This window comes from Odocoileus virginianus, chromosome 29 (assembly GCF_023699985.2).
Source record: "Odocoileus virginianus isolate 20LAN1187 ecotype Illinois chromosome 29, Ovbor_1.2, whole genome shotgun sequence".
Lineage (NCBI taxonomy): Eukaryota > Metazoa > Chordata > Mammalia > Artiodactyla > Cervidae > Odocoileus > Odocoileus virginianus.
In genome coordinates, this window is record NC_069702.1 from 29579705 (window position 1) to 29597691 (window position 17987).

The 17987-nt window shown below is 35.9% G+C and overlaps 1 protein-coding gene across 1 annotated transcript; it reads left to right on the forward strand.

Annotated features, from left to right (window-relative positions):
• The first annotated feature begins 8390 nt into the window (after positions 1-8390).
• Positions 8391-17852, forward strand: JCHAIN (joining chain of multimeric IgA and IgM). Its single transcript, XM_020873522.2, has 4 exons — positions 8391-8577; positions 11648-11774; positions 16017-16097; positions 16954-17852. Exons 1-4 carry the CDS (start codon positions 8514-8516, stop codon positions 17156-17158), a joined length of 477 nt encoding a protein of 158 aa, XP_020729181.1. The 5' UTR covers positions 8391-8513; the 3' UTR covers positions 17159-17852.
• The last annotated feature ends 135 nt before the right edge of the window (positions 17853-17987 follow it).

A 17987-nucleotide genomic window follows, 5' to 3' on the forward strand; every position in this document is an offset into this window, starting at 1 on the left:
ATTTGAGGTTGTTGATATTTCTCCCAGCAGTCTTGATTGATTCCAGCTTGTGATTCATCCAGCCTGGCATTTTGTGTGATGTACTCTGCGTAGAAGTTAAATAAGCAGGGTGACTATATACAGCCTTGACGTACTCCTTTCCCAATTTGGAACCAGTCTAGTGTTCCATGTCCGGTTCTAACTGTTGCTTTTTAATCTGCATACAAGTTTCTCAGGAGACAGGTAAGGTAATAGTCTGGTCCTCTGTCTCTTTAAGAATTTTCCAGATGAAGCTGGAGCCCATTATACAGAGCGAAGTAAGCCAGAAGGATAAAGACCATTACAGTATACTAACACATATATATGGAATCTAGAAAGATGGTAACGATAGCCCTATATGCAGGACAAAAAAAGAGACTCAGATGTATAGAACAGACTTGTGGACTCTGTGGGAGAGGGCGAGGGTGGGATGTTTCAAGAGAACAGCATCGAAACATGTATATTATCTAGGGTGAAACGGATCACCAGCCCAGGTTGGATGCATGAGACAAGTGCTCGGGCCTGGTGCACTGGGAAGACCCGGAGGGATCGGGTGGAGAGGGAGGTGGGAGGGGGGACCGGGATGGGGAATACATGTAAATCCATGGCTGATTCATTTCAATGTATGACAAAAACCAAAAAAAAAAAAAGAATTTTCCAGTTTGTTGTGATCCATAGTCAAAGGCTTTAGAATCGTCAAAGAAGCAAAAGTAGATGTTTTTCTGGCTCTCCCTTGCTCTCTCCATAATCCAATGAATGTTGGCAATTTGATCTCTGGTTTATTTGCCTTTTCCAAACCCAGCTTGTACATCTGAAAGTTCTCAGTTCACATACTGCTGAAGCCTAGTTTGAAGGATTTTGAGCATAACCTTGCTAGTGTGTGAAATGAGCACAATTGTATGGTAGTTTGAACATTCTTTGGCATTTCCTTTCTTTGAGATTGGAATGAAAACTGACCTTTTCAGTTTTCAAAACTGACTTTTCTAGTCCTGTGGTCACTGCTGAGTTTTCCAGATTTGCTGTTATTGAGTTCAGCCCTTTAACAGCATCATCTTCTAGGATTATAAATAGCTCAGCTGAAATTCCATCATCTTCACTAGCTTTGTTTGCAGTAATGCTTCTGAAGGTTCACTTGACCTCACACTCTAGGATGTCTGGCTGTAGATGAGTGACCATGTTTTGTCAGAACCCTTCACTATGACCTGTCTGCCTTGGTTGGCCCTGCAGTGTGGCATGGCTCATAGCTTCATTGAGTTATGCAAGTTTGTTCGCCACGGCAAGACTGTAATCCATGAAGGGGATTATAGGCCTGCTTTCTTGTTAATTTCACGTCTTTGACATCTAATTCAAACAAAATGGAATAGTAGAGACCAGATTTACCTTCCTGCTTGTAACAGCTGACAAAATCTATGAAAGTGATTTTTAAGACATTGGCCATTAGGCGACAAAGGACAGTGATCTTGAAGAAACAGAAAACAGATGAGGAGACCTTTGCAATTGCCCCAGCTAGCTTTCTTGAGAGAATTTGTAGACCATGGCTTCACTGGTGAAATCTTCCAAACATTATATGGAAAATATTGCAATTCTATAAACTCTTCCAGAAAATTGAGAGGAGGAAATACTTCTAAACTTATTCTATTGGGCCAGCATTATCCTGATAAGACCAGGCAAACATTATAAGAAAAGAACATTTCAGACTAATATCCATAATGCACATAAAAGCAGAAATTCTAAGCAAAATGTTAGTGAGTTGAGCTCATCAGTTTATAAAAAGGATGTTACATCATAATTAAGCGGGTTTTATCCCAGGAATGCAAGTTTGGTTTGAACTTTTAAAATCAGTGCAATTTACCATACTAACAAACTAAAAAAGGAAAATCATATGGTCATCCAACAGAGAAAAAGCATTTGAAAAAAAAATACAGTATACATTTCTGATAAAGAAGAAAAGTCTCAGCAAATTGGGAACAGAAAGGAACTTCATCACCTTGGTAAAGGGCATTCAAGGAAAGCCTAACATCATACTTAATGTAGCAACAGCTCATTCACATTTGTTTTAAAACTGCATTCACAGGCAGTTTTAAAAATAGACATTTAAGTTGCTTCCAGTTTTAGGCTATTACAAGTAAATAACACTCTTCCCAAGTGTCTTCTGCCTTCCCCTCCAAGTCAGAAAAACTCTGGATATATATTCTTTTCTTCCTTTTGGCTTCATTGAGAAATAATTGGCATATAATGTTGTGTAAGTTTAATATATTTATCACATTTCTTTATCTGTCTGTGTGTGGACACTTAGGTCATTTCCATGTCTTGGCTATTATGAATAATGCTTCAGTGAACATGGGTGTGTAGATGTCTTTGAGATCATGGTTTAATTTCCTTTGGATATATACCTAGAAGTAGGCTTACTGGATCAAATGATAGTTTTATTTTTATATTTAAAAATCTTCATATTGTTTTCCATAGCCATTGTATCAGTTTACATTCTCACCAGCAGAATACCAGGGTTTCCCTTTTCTTCACATCCTTACCAGCATTTGTATCTCTTATCTTTTTGATAATAGCCATTTTCAGCAGCTATGATGTGATATCTCATGGTTTTGATTTACATTTCCCAGGTGATTAGCGATATTGAGCACCTTATCATGTACTTGTTGGACATTTATATGCCCTCTTTAGAGAAATGTGTATTTAAGTCTTCTGCCCATTTAAAAATCAGATTTTTTGCCATTTAGATGTATGAGTTCCTTCTTTATTTTATATATATTAACTTTTTATCAAATATATGGTTTGTAAATATTTCTTCCCATTCCATAAGTTGCATTTTCATTTTGCTAATTGTTTCTTTTGCTGTGCAGAAACTCTTTAGTTTGCTGGTCCCTGTTGTTTGTTTTTTTCTTTTTTTTTTTGCTTGTGCTTTTGGTGTAATATCCAAAATATTATTGCCAAGAACAATTATAAGGAGTTCTTTTCTGTATGTTTTCTTCTAGAAGTTTTAAGGTTTAGGTCTTACATTCAAGTCCTTAATCCATTTCAAATTAATTTTTATGAGTGGTTTAATAAGAGGGGTCCACTCATTATTTTGCATATGAATATCCAGTTTTCCCAACACCATTTACTGAAGAGACTAGTGTTTCTCCATTGAGACTTACTGTCTCTTTTGTCAAATATTAGTTGGCCATATATGTATGGATTTATTTTGGGGTTCTCCCTTCTGTTCCAGTTGTCTGTTTTTTTTTCATGCCAGTGCCCTACTGTTTTGATTACTCCTATAGGTTTGTTGGATATTTTCATACATACCTTATAAGGGTCATGTGACAGAAGCCCGTATCAGTTTCTATGTTCCTACATGCCTGCAACCCCAAAGGGATATGTCAGGCTCTCCCAGGAGTGTTTTCCTTAAATTTCATTGCAGTCAAGAGCCCCAAGTTCGATTTGCATTTTATGCAACCCAGCAAGTAGTGACCAACATAATGCTGGTGATAATGGTTATGATGATGATACTAATCACTAGTACCTATATAGCACTAAAAAGCAGAGACATTACTTTGCTGACAAAGGTCCATCTAGTCAAAGCTATGGTTTTTCCTGTAGTCATGTACAAATGTGAGAGCTGGACCATAAAGAAAGCTGAGCACCAAAGAATTGATGCTTTTGAACTGTGATGCTGGAGAAGACTCTTGAGAGTCCCTTGGACTGCAAGGACGTCCAAGCAGTCTTTCCGAAAGGAAATCAGTCCTGAATATTCATTGGAAGGACTGATGCTGAAGCTGAAACTCCAATACTTTGCCACCTGATGCGGAGAGCTGACTCATTTGAAAAGACCCTGATGCTGGGAAGGATTGAAGATGGGAGGAGAAGGGGACGACAGAGGATGAGTTGGTTGGATGGCATCACCAACTCAATGGACAGGAGTTTGAGCAAGCTCCGGGAGTTGGTGATAGACAGGGAAGCCTGGTGTGCTGCAGTCCATGAGGTCACAAAGAGTTAGACATGACTGAATGACTGAGCTGAACTGAACTGATAGAGCACTTACCATATGCCAAGATCTGACTTCTTTATATGTGGCAGTATATGTTAAGTCTCACAACAATTCTGTGAAATACATGTTATGTCATTTTATAGTGAGGGGAATTGAAACATAGAGGTCAAGCACTTTGACCAAGGTTTGCCTCGTGTCACACAACTAATAAGTGGTGGATTGCATGGTAAACCCAAGCAGTTAGACTCAGAAACTTTTCTCTGAATTACTATATATATTGTTTCTAAATATCCCCTTCTTGCAGGGCCCCTGATTTCATTATTTTCTTGATCCTCTCCCTCACTTTACTTCGGGGAGAAAAGAAAACCTTATCCTGCCCTCTCTCAAAAGTAAAAGGAGGAAAGTCTCTTACCACAAACTGTGCTATTTCCATAAGCTTCTTTGATAGCATTCCTCTTTTCCCTCCAAAGTTCTCTGCGGACTGGAGGAGGTAGCTAGGAGTACCCTGACATTGATAGCAGTTAAGTTGAGTTCTGTTGCTTTTTGTTAAGTCTTGGAGGAAGGCTGTAACTCTATAGAATTTAAGGTACTTTAGCCTTTTAGCTGTGAGCCCTCATTGCCAATTCTGGAGCAAAAAAATCACTTTTTATTACGAGGCTATTTTAATAGTTTTAGGAAAGAGGATGGAGGCTTGAACTAGAGTGGCAGTGAAAACAGAGAGAATTAGATAAATTGGGGATGTATTTTGGAAATAAAACCAAGTAAGACATGGTGATAAATTGAATGTGAGGGAGAAGAACAGAAATGGATTAAAGAAGATTTTGCCTTGAGCAGCCTAGATGGAGGTGGTAGATTGGAGGTGCCATTTACAGAGATGAGGAAGAGCAGAGACAGAGAGAGATTGGAGTGGAAGTGTGAGGGTGGCTTGGTCATCAAGAGTACTATTTTTGCCTGGTTAAGTTTTAGATACCTTTTAGACTGCCCAGTGAAGAAAGTTGGATACAGGAGTTTGCAGCTCAGTGGGCAAGATGAAGTCTACAGTCACACATCTGAAGGTCACAGCGTGTCTTATATTCAAAGCCATGGGATAAGATAAAATCAGTTAAGGAGAGGATAAGAGAAAAGAGAAGGCTGAGAATCAACCTTAAGATTCAAAGGAAAATTCAGCAAGATCCTGAACAGGAGTTGTCAGTGAGATAGTAAGACAACAAGAAGAGGGTATTTTCTATGTCTCAAGAGAATCAAGTGTTTTTTCATGATTTGAGTATCCTGAATATAATAAGCTATATACAGAGGAAGTGAAGCATTGACCTTTCTCAGACAGTTTTCTAAACTCAGCCTGTCTGCTGATAGGAAATTGAAACAAAACTTGAGCGGGAGTAGAGAAGGTGAGACTAAATCACCATAAGATCTCTTTCATTCAAATGAATCTATCACTGAAAATCTTACTGTAAGAATTTTATATGTGTGTGGAAAAATAAACCATTTTTGGTGAAAAATTTAGAACATTGAGCCAAGCTTCCAATTATTTAACTTACTTAAATGAAACTATTTACATTTCACATTTTTTCGGTGGGAAGAACAAAACCAGAGATGAAGTACTTTAAAAATTAAACCAGACCTCCTGAAAAGGCTTTTGAACTGTGGTTGGAGAAGACTCTTGAGAGTCCCTTGGACTGCAAGGAGATCCAACCAGTCCATCTTAAAGGAGATCAGTCCTGGGTGTTCATTGGAAGGACTGATGTTGAAGCCGAAACTCCAATACTTTGGCCACCTGATGCAAAGAGCTGACTCATTGGAAAAGACCCTGATGCTGGGAAAGATTGAGGGCAGGAGGAGAAGATGATGACAGAGGATGAGATGGTTGGATGGCATCACCGACTCAATGGACATGGGCTTCGGTGGACTCCAGGAGTTGTTGATGGACAGGGAGGCCTGGTATGCTGCAGTTCATGGGGTCGCAAAGAGTCAGACATGACTGAGTGACTGAACTGAACTGAGCAGGTTATGAGACAATTCACCTGTAAAACATAGATACAGATAAATAGAAGCCTAAGTTAAGTAATTTTCAGTGTAAGCCCATTTGTTAAAAAGAAATTACCTTTGTTAACTTCTTGCTCTTCCGTAGTTAATGCTCCTGGTTACTCTTCTCCTCCACAGGCTTCTTAGTTTACCAATTTTCAAATTTTCGTGTACATCAGAATCAACTGAAAGCGTTTTTAAAAATACACATTTCAAGAACATATCTCCCAAGGTTCTGGTTGAGTGTAGCCAAAAAGTGTGTATTTTGACTAATACTTCAAGTAATCCTGTACCACACTTGACAGAACACTTGTCCTGACCCTAGATTATGTGTGTAAATAACTCTTGTCTGGTGGCAGAAGTGCTACTTGGCACTGTCCACACTTTATTAAAATAATTTCTTATAGATGCATGGATTATATAATAGAATTACAAAGCTATAAGTTTGGAAGAATAAAAATATCAAATACAGAGTGTTTCTTTAGCTTAGTAAATATATGTCAATATTTGCTCTTATAAAAAATAAGTTTCCAGGGGGGAGTTTTAATTTGTCTCCAGGAATTTATCCAACTTGCTTTGAGAAGGCAGTCTACCCCAGAGTTTATTTTTCAAGGAAATAATGACTTAAAAATGTATCCAGCTAACTTCTATTTACTGTGGGTTTTTTTTTGAGTGTTATAATAAATCAGTTATTCAGATGTCAAAACAATTAGATGTCAAAACACTTAAGACTTTTAAGTGGTTGACAGTTATTTTGACATCCTGACCACACACTAAAATAATGAGCTTTCAGATGTTTATTTTTCTAACAGTTATAATTATTCATGTGAATCTGGTATATTTTTCTTAACCCCGAATAGTTTCTAAGTACTATGAAGGTAGAAACTAAGGTGAGAGTAAGGTTTGACAGTGCAATAATATTGTGTATTCTAGTGCTTGGCACTTTATTCTTTCTAGTCACTCAGTACATGTTAATTAAAGGAGTACAGTTGTGTGCTGGCTTTTAATAACATTCATTCTGCAATTTTTTTGCTTCCAGCTGTTAAGCCCACTTGCCTACTTACCCTGAAGTATTTCTTTAGTAACTGTCAAAATTCTAGGTGATCCTCCCACAACCAATGAGGACGAAGCAGCAGACAAAGATGAGTTGTAGACACTGCTCTGCTAGTGCTGTAATATTGTAAATACTGGACTCAGGAACTTTTATTAGGAGAAAATTGAGAGAACTTAAGTCTCGAATGTAATGGGAATCTTCACCTTGGAGTGGAGTTGAAAATGCTATAGCCCAAGTGGCTGTTTACTGCTTTTCATTAGCAGTTGCTCACATGTCTTGGGGTGGGGGGGCAAGGAGGAATTGGCTGTCATCAAAAGTGGGTTAAAAAAAAAAAGCTGGGTTAGGGCGTGTGTTAACCTTGAAAATGTTCTATTTAACAACTGGGTCATGTGTATCTGGTGTAGGAACTTTTTTCTACCATAAGTGACACCAGTAAATGTTTGTTATTTACTCTGGTCTAAAAAAAATTCTAGGTGATCCTTAAAAAATCAGAGAGCTGAAAACCAAAAGTAGCGTAGATTTGATATTGTATATAAAAATAACCAGCATGTTCTTGGAACCAACCCTGCTCAAGAGACATTATTCTAGCCTGTTGCGGTAGGAGGTAGGGAGATGCTCTATATGAAAGATCACAGTTTTGGTTTGTTTGTTTTTTTGACATTAATTAATGAAAAAAATTATAAGAAATACTGCAGTGATTCAGTTTTCTGTTGAGGCATCTCAAACGAGCATTGTTTCATGGGTTTACAATTCTGAAAGGTATGATTGGGTAAGCAAATACAGGGTCTGCTTTAATACTGTCAAATTGAAACATGGCAGCTGATATCCAGCAGCCAACAGTTTCTAACTGCAAGTTTGAATTTATGAAATAACTGAACGTAATGAGATAATATATGTATAGACATAACCCGTAACTTATGTGTTAAACCTGGTAGCTTGGGTAAGTAAGGACTAAAAGAAAAAGTTGACATAAAATACAATTGGAACCTTAAAGGGCTTTAATTCTTTCCTTTTCCTTCTCTCTACTTCATTAATTTTTCCAGGTACAACAAACACCATATTATATTTCATTTGAATATGTTATTATCTAGGTAATAACGTTGAGAATCCCTGTTTGAACATTCTTAATGGGCTCATGCCTTGAAATGATTAATCTTTGGATTTAATTATATAGAATAAATGTAAAATAAAAAGTGATTGCACAAGAACATAGTTTTGGGGGATATTTTGGAAGAAACTACGTAAATCTGAGCCATAATATATTTCCAGTGCAGCATTTAAATTGCAGAGTTCAACCGCAGTTGTGATCTTAGTTTGTTAGCTGCCTGGAGTGTTATTTTAAGAAAGCAGAAGCCCCATCATTTGCACACTCCTTATAGATCACACACCTTAACCCTGACTTCTTAGCTCCAGTTTTTCAAAAGAAGTGAAGTCAAGATGAAGAATTGTTTGCTTTTTTGGGGAGTCCTGGCCATTTTTGTTAAGGCTGTTCTTGCGACAGGTATGTGATATTTTGAGCATGAACCCAGATAAAAGGGAAAATAGAATACAGATCTGTTCTTCAGATTAAACATCTATGTTTGTGTTTTGGTTGGACAGCTAGCTGGCTGTTTTTCTAACATGTCTTAATCTTTGTATGGGCAGTGGTCTTTAACATGGACAAGATTCATTGTAATTCTTTTTATTCTTTTTTCTCTTACATGTCTGCCTATTAAAACCTAGAAAATAAGAAAATAGATAATTTTTAGATAAGTATAGATAGTTATACTCTACAAATACCCATATTGAATCTTGAAAATCAGAATTCTCTCCTTGAGTGTCTCAAATTTATATTCTGGAGAAATGAAGTAATAATTGTTGTAAATACAGTATAGAGTGGATTGGGATTTTATTTCCCCAGAGAGGCTGGTATTAGTTCCAATAACTTTCCTGGATCCAAGCCTACAAATTTATTATGACCCTTTAACAATGTTTAATGTTGTACAGATTTCCTGGAACTTGATGGTTGAACTTCAGTTATCTTGTTTATTAACTTTTCAAACTATTGTAGAAAATGGATTATTTTCTGAATATAAAAGTATAGTTTTAATAATCTTCATCTCGAAGGGTATGTGAATTAGAAATGATATAATTTGATATATATTGTTTTAAGACTTACTGAGTTTATTCCTTTTTTTTTGAGCTTATTATTTCAGGGCAGTATAATGTAATTAAGAATAGTGATTTTACATATACTTTTCACTAATTTAGTATTAAGAATAATGAATTTCTAATAATATTTAAAACATAAAGATAGCAGTAGTAAACTGTATATAATATATGTACCTATATATAAAAATATATGTGTTTATGAACATATTTATATACCTATAAACATATCCATGGAACATATATAGCCATTTATATATAAAAGAGCTGTAACTTATTGAGTACATACTATATTCTAGACATTATGCTAACTGCTTTACATATTCTGTTCCATTTAATTCTCACAGTAACCGTTTGAGGGTAAGTGCTCTCATTATTTCTGACATATCCTTGAGCCCATTGAAGTTTAAAGAGGTGAAGTAACTTGCCTAAGGTCACACGACAGGCATGTGGTAGGTGGAGCTCAGGCCATCTGACACCATAGCCCACACTCCTATCTAGTCTCCTGTTCTCCCTGTATGAGAGAATCACCTTTTTGGTAAACTCTTTACATTCATAACTAGTATGTGTTAAGTCTGTTTTCTTACTTGAACTGAATTAAGTTGTTTAACAAATATTTATTGAGCCACCTACTCTGTTTCAGGTGCTCTTGGAATAAAGTAAGGCATAGTCTATAATAACAGGTGTATTAGGAAAAATATTTCCTGTTGATGAAACAGAAGTTAGACTCTTATAAGTCTTGGTGAATTGAATGTATTTTTATGTTTTCCTGGTAGGTATATTAGGCTACCTAGTATTCTTATATAATAACAGTAAAGATATTTCCCCCCTAGGTTTCTGGCAAGAAAATATAATATGTGCCATAAACAAAACATATATATTTTCTATTTAAGACTTAATAGTCAAGTCACATACTCAACTCCCACCTATATTTTTGGTCAGGTATTGCCTGCTTATTTGTATTTTAATGAGAAAAACATTTAAAAGTCACTAATACAGGAGTAGGGAAGAGGATACCTTTTAAATATTCTTACTCTTTTAAAAAAATTAAGAATTATATCATTATTTTAAATTGACTTCATAATGGTTTTTCTCCAATGCCATAAGACTTTTGTCAGATGATTTATCAAGAACTTATGAATAATGACATAATAATGCATTATAAAGTACTTAAAACAATTATAAGTACCATAACAATGATCTTAAATTGTTTTTGTAATGACTGTATCATTAAGACTGAAATACTGTAGTTAGATCCTTTCTGCTCTGAGATCATCTGTGGAATAATTTGATGTCCAGTTACAATTTATTTCCTTATCATTTAACCTTTATAACTTGAATTCATGTGCTAAGTCTTTTTTTTAAAATTGAGATTTGATGGAAGGAAATTTTAAAGCTCACTTAGCTAAAATTATAGGAATGAAAAAGATACTTAACATCATTATTATTGTTTAATTATCACTATTAAATAAAGTTATTTATTGTTACTTCCTCAAATATATGTTAGTTGATCTAAGTCCAGATGATAAGAAATTTTGTTAATTCTTTGCGACACTTACCAGACATTTTATCTCATATTCAGGTTGGACAGTAAATGTTGACATTTACAGTTACGGTTTTAATAGTTATTTGTATATTCACTCATTTGTTATTTTTTTCTGTACACATGCATGTTATATGAAATAGAACTTGTACCTAACAACATATTCTAAGCTGTTTTAGCAAGTTTATAGCACTTTACATCTATAGATACTATATCTTTAAAAATAAGTCTTATAAGAAATATTAATAAATATAGAACTTAATGGATTAAATCATTATGCCATGATAACCTGATTGTTATTATGAAAAGGAAGAATATAATTAAGTTCAGGAAAATTTTAATGGAGAATTTTAAAGTCTTACAAAATAAGGTTATCTTGGGGGAAAATGTGCATGTTCTTAGCATAAGGGAAAAAAGTATGAATGGGTGTTCAGGAAGGGTGTTTTTATCATAAAAAACTGGTTTACTTGTTCACTTTTGGATAAATTTCTCTAGTCTGAGAGAAATTCAGTCTAGATGTTTGTTTTCTCTCTCATTTTGGCATTTGGCACTAATTTTTTTTTTTACAAAGCTCTATCATTCAGAGGGTTGTGCCTCCATTAAAAGCATTTGATTAAAACCAGAATTTTTTCAGTTCAGGTTCCCATAGACTGGTCCAAGGAAAAGTGAGAAAATTCCTTTTGGAATTCATTTGTATTTCCTTCACTATGCTGTGAGATTCCACTTAGCTCCTTTAGGTTAGGAAAGAGAACAAATGGAGAAAGCTGAAATTGATCAGCCAAAAAACTTTTTCTGCTGGGGAGGGTGATAAATTAACTTGATACTAAGTATGAAATTAGACTTTTGGTTACCTTTCTTCTTATAATATTTATCTTTCAAGCCCAAGATGAAAATGAAAGGATTGTTCTTGTTGACAACAAATGTAAGTGTGCCCGGATTACTTCCAGGATCATCCCTTCTGCTGAAGATCCTAGTCAAGACATTGTGGAGAGAAACATCAGAATTATGTATGTGGTATTTCATGCTTCATTTTTTCATTTTGTGAGCAGATACTTTCTGATATTAGTGGTCGTTTGCATGTGATACCTATATCTTTGCTCCTCTTTTCAGTGGGTAACACCTTGATGTGGTGGTTGTTTAGTTGCTAAGTCATTTCTAACTCTTGTGACCCCTTGGACTGTAGCCTGTCACGCTCCTCTGTTCATGGGATTCTCCATGCAAGAATACTGGAGTGGGTTGCCATTTCCTCCTCCAGGGCGTCTTCCCAACCCAGAGATAGAACCCACGTTTCTTGTGTCTCCTGCATTGACAGGCGGGTTCTTTACCACTAGTGCCACCTGGGAAGCCTAAGTATAACAGCTTACATGAGGTTGAATCGGGGTAATGGGCTTAAGCCAATTATGTAGTTGGGAGCAGAGACAGAGGTTTGCAGGCAACCTAAAACCAGTCAGCTACATCCAATAATAACTGGAGGTTCGGATCTAGTCATCAACATGCCCTGTTTATATGGAGTTATTTCAGTTTGAATCAGAACTTACAGTTGCTCTTTATCAGTTCAAAGTGAAACTTGAGATAATTTTGAAGGGCTTGTTTTGCACCATATATGGACCACAAAGTTCTTCACCTTGTGTTCAACTTCATCTGTCTGCATAAAAGTAAGGTAGACTAATTAAATTTGCTACATTGATTTCATCTCCATTTGTGTATTGGACTTCAGATACTCATTTCATTTCACACATAGTCTTAAGTTATAAGCTATGAGTCGTATTCAACAGCAAAAACACTAATAATATTTAAGAACTGAGATTTCTATTGGATCCAGTCATTAATGTCTCTCTTGTGAAGTACTTCTACTACTTTCAGTAGTTTCCCTCCTGAATCAAATACCTCTTATTGAAACAGAATATAGCATTCAATCCCATGTAATCAATAGGAGAAGTATAATATGCTTAAGAATTTGTTTTGAGTTCTGGTTGTCACTAAATATTAGTAGCTATGTGCTATGGTATGCTAGTTACTTAACCCTTCTAAACTTAAACTTTCTCATCTCTAAATATTAATAGGAAAATAATATGTATTCATAGGGTTATTGTAAAGATAAATTGAGATCTATTCCTTTTAAAGACTATGTAGTTCCTGGCACATTTTCAAAAAATATTTACTGTTATTTATTCACCTAACCTGTGTGCCAGTTATCATTATGCCACTACCCTTCTTAAAATCCTTTTGCTGGTACCCCCAATGTTGTTACTAGGATAAATTATGAATGTTTCAGCCTAACCTACAGTGCTCAGCATAACTCTCAAGCTCTTCCATGGCCACTTCTTTTTCACCTTATGTTTGAAAAATCAGTATGTTGCAGTACCTCTTTCTTCCTCTTCTGCTTTTGCATAATCTATTCCTCTGCTTGAAGGACTCTTTCTTGCACCCCTCTTAGGCTGGTTAACTCCTCAGCCTGCATGTCTTAGCTTAGACATCACTTCCTTGAGCAAGTTTTCTTTGACCACTCAAGTCCATACCATTTAGTTCCCTGTTAAGTAAGTAAGTAAGTGTTAGCCACTCAGTCGTGCCCGACTCTTTGTGACCCCATGGACTGCAGCCCACCAGGCTCCTGTGTCCATGAGATTTTCCAGGCAAGGATGCTGAAGTGGGTTGCCATTTCCTTCTCCAGGGGATCTTCCCAACCCAGGGATTGAACCTGGGTCCCCTGCACTGCAGGCAGATTCTTTACCGACTGAGCTACAAGGGAAGCCCCAGTTCCCTGTTAAGGATAGAATAATTGGAGAAGCATGTATCTTAACAGAATGGCATCAATGACACTGGCACCTAAATAGTGTTGAAGAGGAGTCTCTTCAGTATAAGTCTCTCATATTTAAATGTCCAAGGGCAGATTTGAAATGATACTCCGGGATTCTCTGATTTATCTTTTTTTTTAATGACATGATCCTTTCTATGATATTATGTTTAGTGAAATCAGGCAGTTCAGTAACTTCATGCCATTTCCCTGACATATATTGATGCTTCTTTAACCTTATTTCTGAAAGTTCTGTTATCATTGCTGTGTCATTATGGCATTATTCCCAACTCCATCACTTAATGATGATATGACTTTGGGCAAGTTACTTAACTAGTTTGAGTCTGTTCCCTAAACTAAAAAAAGGGATATATGTAGGTATGTATATATACACATCGTAGGGTTGTGAGGATTAAATATGATAATATATAAAAGCACTTAGAACAGTAGCCCCCCGTGAAATACTCATGTGTGGTGTGTCTGTTCTCTTACTTTTCTCATTATTTAAAGCATTTTCTGGTATTACTAGAGATTTTGTAATGTAATAAAGAATAGATATGTTCATTCATTCATTTATTAATTTGACAAACATTTATCGAGTGCTTCTGAAAGCCACTGAGGATTGGAGCTGGGGATACAATAATTTATATAAAACACAGTCCTTGCCATCAAAGAATTTACAGTCTAGTAGGGAACTGTAAATAATTGAAAGGCAATTACAATGCAGTATTGTAAATGCTGTGACAGGAATAGGTATAGGACGTTATAGAAGCACAAGGGAGGGGTCCCTGGGGAAAGTGGGAGAGAGTCAGGGGGAGGCCGGAGAGGGTATTTGGAGTAAGTGGTAGAAATGTGTGTGGGTGATGACAGAGTTGATAGGGGTAGCAGATAATTCCAAGAAAAGGAAACAGTTTCTGTGACAGTTTTATGAGATCATCATGTTAATGTGTTCATCATAGTACCAGGCACAAACTTTTTAGTAAAGTGAAAGTGAAGTCACTCAGTCATGTCTGACTCTTTGCATTCCATGGACTGTAGCCTACCACACTCCTCTGTCCATGGGATTTTCCAGGCAAGAGTACTGGAGTGGGTTGCCATTTCCTTCTCCAGAGGATCTTCCAACCCAGGGATTGAACCTGGGTTTCCCACATTGTAGGTAGACGCTTTACCATCCAAGCCACAGATGTTAGGGCTATTACTGTTTTTGTTATCTTTAGCACTTAGAGATGAGAATATCCTGGGAAGTTTTGTATGATAGCAAACAGTTGTTTACATCTGACACATGGTGTAAAGAGGTGGTGTGGTGAGAGATGAGGCTGGGGAGTTAGAGGTGCATCCTGCAGTGCCTTCTATGCCATTTTATTGATACCTTGTTTTCTGTGGGGAAACAATGTAGGCTTTAAGCAGAGAAGGAAATTAGGCTCATAGTTTAAAAAGACTGTTCTGGCAATAATGTGGCCAACGCATGGGAGGGGTCATGACTGAAGGAAGGTAATGCTACAATTAGGAGAGAAGGGTGGTGTCCTGAATCAAGTTCAAAGATGCAAAGTATTAGAGTCAGTTGAACTGTGAGATGGATTTAGACCTAGGTGGTGACAGAGAGGGAAGACTGAGGGACAGAATCCAACTTTTTAACTTGTATATATATGTGGATAATATTGGTAAATACTGAGTTAGGAAAACCTGAGGTTTTTGGGGATCTTTTGGTAGGGAGCAGTGCATATCAAGAGGAATGATGACATAGATGAAAAAATGTAAAGTTAATGAAATCGCCTGAACTAGTTGATATGTTATCTAAGTTTTCATGGAAGACCTCCAACTCAAAAAGTCTGAATTCCAATTCCAGCTTTACTTCTTAGTACTTGTGTGAACTTGGGTAGGTCACCAACCTCTCTGATTTGTAATTACCACATTTCTAAAATGTGATCTTTAGTATATGTCTGTCCATTCATTCACAAATATTGGACATATTCTATATGTCACACCTATAGCAAGGCACTGGGATGTGTAAATGTTTTTGGCTCAAGGAATTTATAGAATCTAGAAATAGCTATTGTGTAGGTAAGCAACTATAATATGGCAGTATAGTAAAGGTATATGAAATATTAATGAGACTACAGATGAGAAGTTTATTGAGGGATGGAAATGGGATCGAGGTAAAAATCACAAAGAAAGTAAAACTTGAGCTTATTTTTAAAGGAAAAGCAGGGATTTACCAAGTAAAGATAATTGACAGGAGTTGTTGTGAGGTTTATTTTGAATGAAATTGTTTAAAATGTAGCAATTACTGTGAAATATGAGTAATAGTGTTACTAAAGAGTGTTTATAGAGAGCTATAAATGTCCTAAATGTCTGAATGAAGTAGTAAGTACTGTCCTAGCAATATACCTATTACCAAAAACAGCAGTATCTGCTAATTTCATTATTCTTCATTTTCTTTTTTTCTTTTTTTTAGTGTTCCTCTGAACAGCAGGGAGAATATCTCTGATCCTACCTCACCAATGAGAACCAAGTTTGTGTACCATTTGTCTGACCTGTAAGAGATTTTCCTTCACACTAATAAAGATACCTAAGTCAATAACTTTTCATTAAACTTGTTAGTAAGAATGTTTTTGAAAACATATTGGGGTACAAACATATACCAATATCATTTGAACTTTTGAATACATTAATTCATATGTTAATTAGTGCTGTGCTGTCCTGTCCTTAGTCACTCAGTTGTGTCTGACTCTTTGCAACCCCATGGACTGTAGCCTGTCAGGCCTCTCTGTCCATGGGGATTTTCCAGGCAGGAATACTGGAGTGGGTTGCCATGCCCTCCTTCAGGGGATCTTCCCGACCCAGGGACTGAATCCAGGTCTCCCGCACTGCGGGCGGATTCTTTACTGTCTGAGCCACCAGGGAAGCCCATGTTAATTATTAGCCATCAGAAATTCATAAATTTTATAAATAAAAGTTAGTTCTAAATATATTCTAAAGAAATAATTATTGTCACTAGTACAAGAAGGACCAATTTGTCTTTTTAGTTCAATAATTCAGACCCATTAACTTGCAGGTGTTTCTTTGGAAACCATAGACTCCAACATAAAAAAAAAAACCCTCCCTTCTTCATTCCTGTAAATAATTAATTTAGCCTATTATACAGTTGGGAATAAATTTAACAGAGTGGAAGTTACTGAATAGTGTACACAATCATATATATTAATTCTATTGCTTACTTTCAGTTAAAGGTTGAAAAAATCACATAAATAATTCTGTATTATAGAGAAGTTGAAGTCTGAAAGGAGTCATCCTTTGTCAGAACTAACTGATTTTGGATAGAAATGTATAGTCACTCAGATTCTGAGACAACATTTGATGGGGAGTGTCTAATGTGTGTATTTGTTTTTCAGGTGCAAAAAATGTGACTCTACAGAAGTGGAGCTGGAAGATCAAGTAGTTACTGCCAGCCAGAGCAATATCTGTGATAGAGACATTGAGACCTGTTACACCTATGACAGAAACAAGTGCTACACCAACAGGATCAAACTTAATTATCGTGGTCAGACCAAAATGGTGGAAACAGCTCTGACCCCAGATTCCTGCTATCCTGACTAATTCAAGTCATGCTGACTGCACAACTGCTTATCTTGAAGGGCTCTCCATTTTGATCCCAGGTAGTTAATATATTTACTCCTGATGAATTTGAAACCATGATTTTTTGGGGGGGGATAATATAAAATAAACTACCCCACCCCTACCACTGGCAAATAATTGAAATAGTAACACTGTTACGTTTTTAAGGTAAATTTCTAGCATTTAAAAAATAGACGAGGGGAGAAAGTAAAATTCAAAAAGTAAAAAATCAGGAGGCATAATTAAATTTTGCTTTTTTTTTTTGGCTTTGCCCTAGAGAGCCTGAGCTTTGCACTTTCCATACTAGTCTCTTAAAAAAATCACTGTGCAGAGAATATTTATGTGTAAATATGGGTCAATTATTTGTCTTCACTAGAAAAATAATTAGAAAACATGTTTTGGAAATATTCATAAAATAATTTAAAATTAGATCTCTAATATTTATGAAATTAGCTGAAAGTGACATAATTAAATGTATAATTGAAAAATATATTTTGACATAACATTTGGGAGCAAATGATATGGATATTTTTTAATAAAAATTTTTTGATAAGTAGAACAATATAAGAAATTCTCATTGAAATCACCTCTGTTGTAACTAAATCTAACAAATTATGTACTCCAAAATATGTATTCTCTAGCACAGTTTGAACAATTAAATAGATTCATAAGCATATACCTGCGTGAAATAATTTATTGGAAAAAAGTTTGCTTGTGTTAACTTTCCTGTATGTATGCTAAAATATAATTTATTACTGAGAAACAGGTTGTAAGTATGATCCAATTATGCATTAATCACTAAGTTCAAACA